Below are 12,260 nucleotides of genomic sequence, written 5' to 3' on the forward strand. Positions count from 1 at the left end.
TGCTACAGGGCCTGAGAGAACATCCATGACAACTCTCTTACCACAATGTCCCTGTGTGTGTGCCATGCTGAAAGAAAGTAATATTTTAAAACAGGTTCCACAGAGAAGCATTGCTGTCAGTGGTGAGGCATGGTCCCTCAAATTTTATATTATAAACCTTACCACTACTACAAGAACAGGCACATAAAAGATTTCCCGGCATCTCTTTGATTGCCACGGGGTGGATCTCTGACTTTTCCTTGCAATGGCGCTGCCTGTGCTGCACTTGTACAATGTGTATTAGTGCAGTGTAGTAAAACTTTTCCTCTCTTTAGGAGCTAGAAAAATTAGCTTTGTTAGTGGTTACTACTACGGGTGGTTGGAACTAGCGGAGTTTCACTCCGTAGAATTCTGTGGAGTTACATGAAAAATCCATGAGAATCCACGGCGTTCCGCGAATGGGTGCAAATAGGCACGTTGTGCGTGCTGATTTTTAGCCCTGGGAGCTCGTTCCGTGCTGAAAAATCAGCACAAACGGTACCTAGTTACGTAACAGAGGGCGCAGCTTCTCAAGTTGATTTTGCTGCCGCTCGAGTGGCAGCTTTCCAAATGCAAACAGTTGCAACTATCCACTTTGGGAAATTCATGCCGGGTGCCCTCCTAGGGACCAAAAATCGTGCTAGGGGATGCCAAATCTCGCTCGCCAACTTACCGTTAGCGAGCCTTGCGCGAGAAAACACTCTGCCATGTGAGAGTTGGCGGAATTTGACCGGAACTCTGCATTACATGTGTAACGTTCTTCCTTGTCTTCTCGCTGTGTCTCCTTCCTCATCCTCCCTCGGACGAATCACTGTAACATTGTTTTTATTTCCATGTGTCTTACTATGATCTTGTAACCAATGTAATTTGTAACTTGTAACTCAATTATCCTCAGGTAAAGCGCTCTGATACCTCCAGGTCTAGCCACTGCTATATAAAACTCTTCAAATAAATAAAAATAAGTAACGCGGAATGGCCAAAACTCTGCCAACGGAACGGAATTTATTGCCCACCCCTAGTTACTACAGACGATTCGGCCATTCCTCCACCTAAGTGAAAACATTTAAGAAGAGAGTACCAGTTTCTCTATTTATGAGTTCTGTTGAATTCTAAACAGGTCACCTAATTGATGGGGGGTGGAGTGCGATTGAAAATAATGACAGACTAGGATTTATCTACTGATAGCGATACAGCCACTATGAGCATTTGATCTTGCAGATTGCCAGTCGTGGCATCGCTGTCCCCCATCTTGACGCACAAGAGGAGATTGGTGCCCCTGTTTGGGAGTGCGTTGAATGGTGGAGCCCACAAGCTGGGGGCAGAGCCTTCACAGGGATATGATCCTTCTATAAAGCACAGGCTGCCTAGGTATTGCCTGTACAGGGTGAACGTCTGCACTGAAAAATGGGGGCACCCCTCAAGGCTTGTTGAGGGTTTACAGCTCCAAGCTGAACCCTAACGAATTTAGCCACCCATTCACAAAGGCATTTTGGAGAATGTAAAATAGTGCTCCTGCACTAGCCTTTTATGCACTCTTATGTGCCACTGTGATTTGGCCCAAACACATTTATATTCTGAAGTAAATGGGAATATTCAGAGACTGTTCTTATACAATTCGTATAAATCGCTAAGCGTGTTTACTAATTACGCCTTGGACATTTTATGACTTAACTCACAATGGTATGTAAGAGTACGCAAAAGAGAACTCATGTAGCACAACTTGTCGTAAATGATCGTGTGAATCAGTCCCATAAGCACGCAACTAGTGAGTCTGTGCTTCTTGTCGAGAATCATTTCACAGCGTGTGGAATATGGAGTTAGGGAATTAGACGTTTTGTGTCCGAGTCACAAAGGCATCTAACAGTACGTAAAAGAGTACTGCTGTAGTACTACAGCTGGTACTCATAACTGATTTTTTTAATTGGCTCCATAAGCATTCAACCAGTGGGTCTGTGGTCTTGCCCTTCTTACGGTTTGTTTTGCAGCATGCGTATTAGGGATTTGGACATTTCTTGGCTGAGTCATAAAGGCCTCTAAGAGTATATAAAAGAGTACTGCTGTAGTACTACTTCCAGTACTCGTAATTGATTTTTTTAAATTGGTTCCATAAGCACGCAACCCGTGGGTCTGTGCTTCTGTCCTTCTTGCAACAATTCATTTTGCAGTGTGGCGTTAGGGAGTTCGAAATTTTGTGGCCAAGTCAGAAAGTCGTGCAAGGAAGGGTACATAAAAGAGTACTCCTGTGGTACTACTTAGTTCCCTTAATCATACTACTTTTGTGAAACGGTCCATAAACAGACAACCAGTGGGCCTTTGGTTTCGTACTTCTCGCTGCAATTCGTTCTGTAACGTGTGCATTAGGGAGTTGGACATTTTCGTGGGTGAGTCTCAAAGGCCTCTTTCAGCCAGATGTATAAAAATTGGATTTTGCGAGTATATAATAGCGAATTTTACAGATCCGCTATTATAGACTCGCAAAATGCAATGTATGTAGGTTTCAGCACATTTTTTACAATTCCTACACATTCCTTATTTGCGACTCGCAAATAAGGAATGGCTTCCCATTCACTTCTATGGGCCTAGAGGCCCATAGGAATGAATGGAAATAGGATGCCTAATTTGCAAGTACCCAATATGTACTCACAAATTGCGCATGCAATTTCAATGGTGCAAGGGGCCATAAGACCCCCCTGATGCACCCCTGAAATATGCATGTGTGCACATGTGGTGCACATACATGCCTAAGGGCATGTATGTGCCACATGGCACTTAGAAAAATGCTAAATTTTGCCTTTTTCTAAGGATTTGCAATTTACCACCAACTTGAAGTTGGTTGTAAATTGCGATTCCTTAAAGCAGGGTCGCAATTTAAAACGCGCTTCCTGCATTGCATTTAGAGAAAAAGCATTCGCAAAATAGATAATTGCAAAAATTGTGATTCCCTACTTTGCAATTTCCTTTTGGGATGATACATCCCAAAAGGCTTTTTCCCGTTCGCAAACGGGACGATTCTGCGAATTGGCCCGTTTGCGAACGGGAAAACGCTTTATACATCTGGCCCTAAGAGTGTATAAAAGAGTACTCCTGTAGCGCTACTTGCAGTACTCACAATTGATTTTGTGATTGGTTCCATGAGCACGCAACCAGTGGGTCGGGGGTCCTGTCCCTGCAAGGATTCGTTTTGCAAGGCGTGCATTAGGGAGTAGGACATTTTGAGGCCGAGTTACAAAGGCATCTAGGAGAGCATCTAAGAATGCTGCTGTAGTACTATTTCCTGTGCTCAACTGATTTTGTGAATCGATCCACATCTATCCCTTCACTATCCTTTTAAAGCCTAATACCAGCCACACATTTCCACCCCTCAAATGAATTTCATATTTCCCTTTAGCAATTCACCACTAATCCTGTGAATTAGGATCGTGCTACTTGCCGAAAAGCGCTTCGACGCCTCGTCCGTGGTAATAGTAGGCGCTATATAAATATAATTTTACTATTACAAATAACAGGCAGCCAGCGGGTCTGCGGTCTCCTGCCGCGAATCCTTTTGCAGCCTGTGCATTATTGCAAGCAAACAACGTAATTTACTGTGGCAAACACTGGAAAGTTTAAGCGGTGGAGAGACAGGTTCGACGCCGCTCTTTGTACCCATATGAATGCCTTGTTTTCTCTCCCCCCAAGTTAATGGGTCGCCAGTTGTTCGGCAGGGGTGTGGACGGGTATCCGTCTCAGTTTCCAGCGTCTCGCAATGACCCCGACGGCTAATGAGTGTTTATTGCGCCAGGCCCGGTCCTTGGGCACTCACATTTTCCATCTCAAGGAAGGAGGGCCGGCCCGGCCGGCGGGGCGCGGAGCTGCCGCCCCACGCTGAGTGGAATTACTCGCGATGGAAACTATGCGGCCAGGGGAGTTGATAAAGCAGCTGCGATGCAGACCTCAGCTGTTTTTCCATCCTCCAAAGCAAAAAAAAGGCAAAGTTAATTAGCATAGGGAAACTGACTAACGTGCTGACGTCACCGCTTTCCAGCCGGAGCTTAGAGTCTGTCCCCGGCTGCCTGCGCGCGAGCTGGGTTTGTTTAGGAATCCGCTGTCCCTTGCTCTGGCACCGGGAGGTTTTTTTTGTGCTCGTTTCGGTGGCTGTTTTTGGGAGGGGTCAGCTCGCCTCCTTTATAAGCTCAGTTTGCACAAAGCGCTGCTCCCGGACCTCTGCACCCACCGCTGTCTGTGGATCGCCCTATCTGTCCGTGGATCGCCCTGTCTGTCCATCTGAGGCTGCCGCCAGGATGCATTTCAGAAACTTTCACTACAGCTTCGGCTCGCTGATCGCCTGCGTGTCGGGCGCCGACCTCTTCAGCCACAACGAGAACCGGGTGAGCGCCTGGCTGCTGTTCACTGGACCCTGGTGGGCTTTAAAGTGCAGACTGTGGTGAAGTATTTTGCACAAGTGTAGCTGAAGTGTGGGAAGCAGTCGTATGACTTTTCAGGCTATACGATTGTTTGCATTGTTGCGTGGGTGAATGCACCTGCTGCTACAGAGAGGACTTTACCTTCATGTTGATTTGCTGGGTGCCCTGCTTTGTTATTTAAGCGGTCGCTCCTGAGGTCTTTGTTTTCAACCTTCATCTCACAGGTTCAACTGTCGGCAGGGCTGCTCCCGCTGTTCATCCTTCTGAAGTTATTTCAATTGTTGAGCCCCAGTGCCTTGGGGGATTATAACCGCTTTTATTTACATCACGTTACCACTAGCAAGATTTTTTTAACATGTGTGAGCCCCGGCGGGGCTGTCTCGGCGTTTCATCATACGGAAGAGTACTGTAGCACTTTTATTACAACAACTTAATACTGAATGGTTTTAGTGTTACGTAAAAAGGGCACGATCCTTTAGAATTATTATTATTTTTTTATTACGTGCGGTTTGTGAAAGCAAATTGGGCACCCGTTTTCTTAGTAAGTTCTTGTTACGTGGAACATGTTCATAAGAGTGTCACAGCGGAATTATATGGCGTCGATGACTTCAGGAAAGCGATGGGGATAGCGTGCCAGCTTGGCATGTAAAACATTTTCCGGTGATGGAATAACGCCGCAGCCGGCTGCGAACAGCTGTTGACAGACTGTGCCCGCCAGTTTCCCTATGGCACACCAAGCTGCTGCACGTACATACAAATTATTAACACCAGGCAGATTACCCTTCCACGGAGCATCTATCTACTACCCGTGAACGCCTCGCAGGGTGAATGAACTCCTGGTTCACGGTCAAGCGCCTGGAATCAGTCGTGCACGACCCGAGGCGCGCTGGCGGCGCCGGCGTTAGAAGGCTGCACGGTGAACCTGCAGCGCCGGTTCTTGTTTGTGTGTGATGGCTCCGGCCCAGGTATCACTGTCAGTAGATGAGTAACAGCCCAGTGGAAAAAAGGTAACTCTATCCTGTACAGTAGGGGCGGATGGCCGGAACTGGAGTGTCACGCGAGTAGAGGCTTCATGGAGGGGAAATACACCTTCAAACCTTGTTTTTTGTTGTTGTTGTTGTTGGTAGACGGCGTTCGGGATTTTATATTGGTAGAATATTTGGTATGAGCTTACGGTCTGTAGGAAAGACAGAACTATCAAATTACCCACCTGATGGGCACAAAGATATGTTTAATCATTAAGTGCGGGTCTAAAGATGTGTGCACGTATGGAAATCGATTTCTCAAATTAACTGGTATTTTGGTGTTTTAGTGACGACAATCTTTTTAGAAGAAGGAGTTGGAACCACCCAAATGCTTCAGTTTTTCGAGCTGCGGAAGAAAGGTGGCACTGACTTGCAGTTTGCATTATTCTGAACCTTGGTTAGGACTTTGTGATGATAAAAGTGAATACATTTTAGTGGTATCTAGAAGACGACTAGCATGTCGGTGAATCGGACAGCCTGGTGCCTTGGAAAAGCCAGTTTGGCTGGAGAAGAGTCAGCCACGTGTTTGGCATGTAACATATTTTTAGCATTACATGCCTTGCAGTCGCACACATTGGCCCGTGTACTTATTTTCCCATAGGCCTCTGCGCTTCTGGTGATGCTGTGCTCACTCACATATTATTTTGCTTGTGGCTTGGGTTTGCTGTGAGAACCTTTCACAAGTGTACAGGCATGCTTTGTTGTGTATAGTCAGACGGGCAGTCTGGGGCTAGTTTTCCACAGACTGGAGTAATTTGGTTAATTTTTAAGAGACTGGAGTGAGATATGGAGTTACTAAATGTTTCACGCCAAAAATATTTGTGATCATAAATGGATGAGGCTAACAATTCTTTTTATTTGAGTTGCACATTCATAGAGTGAATGCTATGTTAGTGTTGTTGAAGACTTGTAAACATGGTTCTTTCCACAAACATGGCACAGTGAGTGAAAGAAGTGCATGGAACCCACAATGTCTGGACCTAAAGAACAAACTCCAGACCACAGATGTGAAAAGACTCACAAGGGGCAAATTTGGCCCCATACTTGAAATTCCAAAAACAAAGAAAGCAAGACCATAGACCAGGCCTTTGCTTGCTTGGCCCCCAGGCCTTGTAACCAGATCCCTCACGCCAAAAGATCTATCTTTCTGAAAAATCGTTAAGACTCACTGGTTTAGCTGCATGTACCTGACTAAATACTGCCTCCGCTGCTCTTCCCGCCTCCATCCATTGTATGCTGTACCCTTACAATGTTGCGCCACTCTGACCTACCTTTCTTATGGTATATGCAAAGCACTCCGCTACACTGCTGGCTCGGTCTGCATTTCATAAACATCAACGTTAAAAAGAAAACTTAATTATTATTGACCTCCAGAGCTCCCCATCTGGAAAACCAATTTCAGTGATTTCTAGTAAGAACAAGGCACTACTCAATTTGTAGAATTGGTTCAGCTCAGAATACATTTTTCATTCTCATCGTGCGTATGGGTTGTCAGGGAAACGTGGGTACATGGTAGCCATGTCACATATATTTAGATCTATCTTATCAGTGTCAGGTAGATTTAGGGTGAAGAATAGGGAGCTAAGACAAACTCAGAACTGACGCTATTTCAAAGTCTTGTGGTGTCGTCACCAAGTACAAGTGATTGAACGTCTCAGTGCTGGTCACGACTGTTACCAACAAGCCAGGTCTGTTGTCTGCCTCCGTGTGTATGTGGAAACCTAGAAACATATTACAGACTTGTTTTGTGAAATTACCACCATTTCCACTGTGCAGAAAACCCCATCTATTTTCCACTGAAAGAGGAAATAGATGGCTAGCCTCATTTAACTGACACTAAATTGAGAGACTGTGGTTTCCTGTGTCTTTCATTTCTTGAATGTAGTTCCTAATATATTTTAAATCAAATTAGAGCCTCTATACTTTAATTTATATCCATAAGATGCTATCTGCCAGTAGCTTTTGGTGCACGTTCTTTATGCTGTGTAGACAAATTACTCTTTTGTGCGCCTTGGGAAAATTTCCCTCAAGCACCAGCTTATAGCTGCATTTTGCTTTTCATCTTGTATCAATCAATCAATCAGGATTTGTAAAGTGCGGCTAATCACCCGATAGGCTATCCAGGATTTGAGTGATGTTCTTGGCATTGGCAAATTCTCTGAAGAACAACATTTAATGGAGTGGATTTTTTTTTGTAAACCCCCAACTAATGTTCTCAGCTATTGGGAAAATCAGATTGACTAGTTCCTTTTTGTATGGGTTCTGCATGTTCAAACCAAATGGTCTGAATTGACCTTAGAAAATCCTTTGCTTTCAGTCCAGATTAGGCAAAAAGTGCCTGGACCACTTGATTTTGATAGAATGGACCGAGGAGTCCAAATCTAACGGGCTGATAAAAATGATCCCATTGTAAAAGGAAGGGATGAAATAAAACCTACATCTTTCTAAACAACAAGATGTTGAGTAATTTCTGTCTTACATTTGTAGATCTCCCATTCTAAGTTTACTCCCCAAATCTTGAATGTGTACTTTTCATGTCTCCAGTTGCCATGCACATCATGTTCGTCTAATAATTCGAAATCTCTGCAAGTCGATCTGATTTCACATATTGTAGATAGTGTCTATCCAGTATCTTTATTCAGAGGAGAGGTCAGCAATAGTTGCCATAAGCCTATGATAAAAACCTATCTTGAAATAGGCCCTAGTCTGTGGCACATACTTTTGACAGCCCTGCATTTCGAATCTGCGTCTAAAACAACAGTAGGATGTTTTAGATTTGGAAAATATTTAATATTTCTCACAAATGCAGTAGACTTTTATAAAATCTAGATGTATGGCAATGTTTTTACTTCCTTTTGCTTTTATGTACATCTTGGGGCGGTATCTGCTGAAGGGACTGTTGTCCTCCCTTTCCACAAGGATCTGTTATATCCTTTTAAAAGTAGACCTTGCACTGGCCTTTATGATGCCAATAGACGTGGCGGTGCCTCAATATGTGCTAACCCTGCCACAAAGGTTGTTCCAGTTTGACCAATCATTTGACTTCTCATACAGAGATACAGGAAGTTGGCTACATTTAGGATATCAAACAATAATGCAAAAAATTAGGATGGTATTCTACTTGTAACATACAGGTATGGATTCAGCACAATGTTGGGCATATCTTTTATTCTAATGATTATAACATAAGAAAACTGCAAATCTGTAGACTGCAAATATATTACCTGCTAGGGATTTTAACTTTCATACCTATTTTGACAGTAAAAGGCTAGAGCTGCTTCTTAATTTTGATCTTTTTTTTCTCTCCAGGCCAAATTTGAATCTCTGTTTCGAATGTTTGATGAAGACGCCACCTTCCAGTATTTCAAGAGCTTCAAGCGTGTCCGCATCAATTTCAGCAACCCGCTCTCCGCCGCCGAGGCCCGAATCCAGCTGCACAAAACCGAATTTCTAGGCAAGGAAATGAAACTGTATTTTGCTCAGGTGGGTTTTTGCAGAATTGTGCTTTGCCGCGTGTTGTTGTTTCTTTCTTTAGTGATTTGTTACTTTTCTGGTAATCTTGTTTGACTGCCTGTAATGCCTAAGGTACAAGTTATAGGCGCAAACCCCATGCTCGGGTGTGGAGGCCATGCTTCAGAAAAGCCATTGACTCTCTTGGAAAGATCTACCCTCAGCAATTCAATATGATGTGTCTTGCACATAAGGAACCCTGTGAATGGAGGCCTAAGGACATTGGGCAGTGTATAGGATGGAAACCAGGGGAAGAATAGACCATTTAAAAGAGGCATTCAGATGCCTTTACGTTACTTGGACACAGTGGCAGCTGGCAGGGAACAGTCGCAGGGTTGTTGGAAGATGAGGGGGGAGGGGAACAAATAAAAAAAAGAAAATAAACTTACCTTGTGGTTGCCGTCGCCCACTCTACCCCAGAAGGAACCAGGAAGCACACAGCCTCCCAGAATCGCATGAACAACCACAATGCTGCCCTACAGCAGTGTTGTGATTGGTTTGTCGCTCAGAGAGGGACTTGGCGGCTAGGCACGTTCTCAGTCTAGTCTGTAAAATACAGCCTGTGGAGAACATGCAAAGTGCGCATTATGGTTTGGCCGGCCCTCTCATAAGCACTTAAGGTGCAGCCACCACTCCTCCTCCCTCAACATCAGGGAGCCCGGCCTGCCCTAACTGTGAGAAGTTGGCCTGGTATATGCTGACCACTAGTTATAGTGGGCACCTTGTACCATTTCAAACAACCCTTACTGATGATTAGGTTAAATACCACCTTTATTGAAAGCTATCCTAGTGGTAGCTGTGGAGAGCAGCATTCAGGCTAAGTCTCGAAGGAATGTAAAGCAGCTTGTTTTAACAGTCTATAACCTCCTGAATTACCAAATGAAAGGAGAACCACACAAGGTATATATAAAATATATGTATTTATTACTAAATACTCTCTACTAACCTCTTTGTGAGATTAGAGAACAAAGCACACAATGTTAAATTGCTAGAATGACAGTAAATAGCACAATACACAGTGGGCCTCAGGGGGAGACCAAACCATATACTAAGAAAATGGTATAACAACCACGACTTGATTAGACACAGTGCCACAAGCGCGTAGAATCAATGGGACCCCCATGGAACCACCCAAGGTAGTGACACAGTGTGAGAACACAGCTGCGAGCTCCGTACAACTCTATGGGAATGTTGCGGTTGGAATTTTAAGGTTTAAGGACACTTAGGAGAGGACTTTGAGCCAACCCTTTCAAACTTAGAAGGTTCTACGGCCAGCACTCATGTGAGCACCGGAGTACTCGTGTTACCTAACCCAGGGAAGCCAGGTGCATAGGTGTCAAATGGTGTCAGGAATCTTCGTAGTTTTCAATGGCGTGATGCTACTGCCGTGAAGAGGAAAAGTGTCCGGTGTGATCCAAGTCTGGATCGAAGCTGAGAAGAACCTGAAAGCAGAGGTGACAGAGTCTGTGTCACTTGCCAGTGACCACAGGCTCGGTAGACGAATGCCCACCGATGTCGGGCGCTTCAGGTAAGAAGAGGTGAAGCATGATTCTGCAGCCACTGGGACCAGGAGACGTCGAGGATGACCAAAGTCCACAGGCGAGCTGTCCCACGAAGGATGTCGAGTGCTGGGGGGGTGAGTGTCCGGATTGAACACCAACAAGCCTTGGCAACTGCAACCCACGAGGTCAGAGAAAAGATGCTTTGGGGAGTACCAGCAAGGTCCTGGGGACTCCCCAAGCGAAGGAGAGTCAGGGCACATCTGGAGCAACCAGGTAAGCCCACTGAAAGTTAAAGTTGCCTTCACAGGGACCAACAGACCAGGGATTGTGAAGGGACCTCGAGAGGAATCACAAAATGCCAGCCCACGGAACACTCGTGGAGTGTAGGCCAGTAATCTTCAGTGGGATCACTGCTCGGGGTCTGGACTACAAGTAGCTCAAAGCACAGCTTCAGGGGTCGAAGGAAAGCAGATGCTTTTGCATATGGACAGGATGCCCAGTGGTGCAGGTTGCACAGTCCCCGCGAGGGATACGGGTCTCAGGTTTGCTGAGCACATTAGTCGACCTCGGGGACACTTGGAAACCCACCTCCTGTATTGCAAAAGTCTTCAGATTCCTCAGGAACTTCGGAGTTGCAAACTGGTCAGATGCATCTTTGGTGCCTACTTAGCAGGGGAGTAACTCCTTTACTCCAAGGGAAACGGAGATTCTTCAGTCATCCAACGCAGTGTAGATAGTCAAAGTACTTGGTTTCTTTAGCAGAGTTTCATCCAGGTAAATCTAAAGTCCTGTAGCCAGGAGTTCCTACTTTATGCCCAAGGAAGGAGTGGGACAAACTCTGGGGACCCACCTATGGGAGGGTCAGGACAGAGGGGTGGCCACACCCATGTCTTTTGTCCAGTTTCAAGCCAGAGCAGGACCAAATGGCTCCTGCAACCAGTTGGAGCTGGACTAGGCACAGGGACACCAAATGTGCCCCAGTGCAGACATCAAAGCACTCTCAGAGTGCACCCACCCAGCCCCAATACACTAACGCCTGTCTGGGAGGTGGTTACACCTCCCTGTGACAGGAAACCTATTGTCCAGCCTTCCCCTGTCTGAATTTCGTCCAGCAGCTGGAGGGCAGACTCGTGTCTGTGGCTGGCAGCATCCATCTTGTGATGCCAGGGTCGAGAAAGGTGATACCGGGTGTACTGGTGTTGTCATTTTCTCCATCTAGGAGGGTGGAATCATATGTCTGATTCCAAGGTGTTTGACACCAAACACGACAGATTTCTGTGCAGCCGTTTTAAAGTTGGCATTTACTGCAAGGTTATAATGCACGTAAGAGTATATGGTATGGCTGCATCACAGAACCACCCCGGAGAATAGATTCCGATGGCTGCAGAGGGGCTCTGCTCATGCATGGGCACCCTCTCACATAAAACCCAGCACCCTGCCTTCATGATTGATAAGGCCTGCCATAGGGGTGATTGATAGGTTTATATGTACAGTGATAAGGTAGATATAGTGGACCTATATCTAAGTAAGGGGTGCATGCACCACTTTACACAGGTTGCAATAGCAGACCTGTGGTATCAATTTGAGTGGCCTCTCGGGTGGCATAATGCATGCTGCAGCCCCTGGGAGGCCTCTGGGGTACCTATGCCCTAGGTACATAGTATACCATATACTAGGGACTTATAAGGGTACCCCAGAATTCAATCTGGAGTTTACTTAAAGTACATGCAATCCGTTTATAAGAGAAAGCAGCTAGGCTGGGGTCCTGAATAGCAGGATCGCAGCCAGACTAAGTTGAAAAC

At 45.5% G+C, this 12,260-nt stretch overlaps 1 protein-coding gene across 3 annotated transcripts in view; it reads left to right on the forward strand.

The window, feature by feature from the left end:
• The window catches only part of RCAN1 (regulator of calcineurin 1), a 285,308-nt gene that overhangs the window by 250,065 nt on the left and 22,983 nt on the right, over positions 1–12,260 (forward strand). Inside the window, exons 1-2 of one of the 3 annotated variants that reach the window (XM_078656914.1) lie at positions 3,809–4,385; positions 8,756–8,929. In XM_078656914.1, coding sequence (XP_078513040.1) covers positions 4,299–4,385; positions 8,756–8,929 — 261 coding nt within the window. In that variant the 5' untranslated portion in view covers positions 3,809–4,298. Of the gene's footprint in view, positions 1–3,808; positions 5,429–8,755; positions 8,930–12,260 lie in introns of those variants that run through there. The other 2 variants (XM_078656915.1, XM_078656913.1) reach the window with 2 other exon arrangements.

The sequence above is a fragment of the Lissotriton helveticus genome, chromosome 8, assembly GCF_964261635.1.
Source record: "Lissotriton helveticus chromosome 8, aLisHel1.1, whole genome shotgun sequence".
NCBI lineage: Eukaryota > Metazoa > Chordata > Amphibia > Caudata > Salamandridae > Lissotriton > Lissotriton helveticus.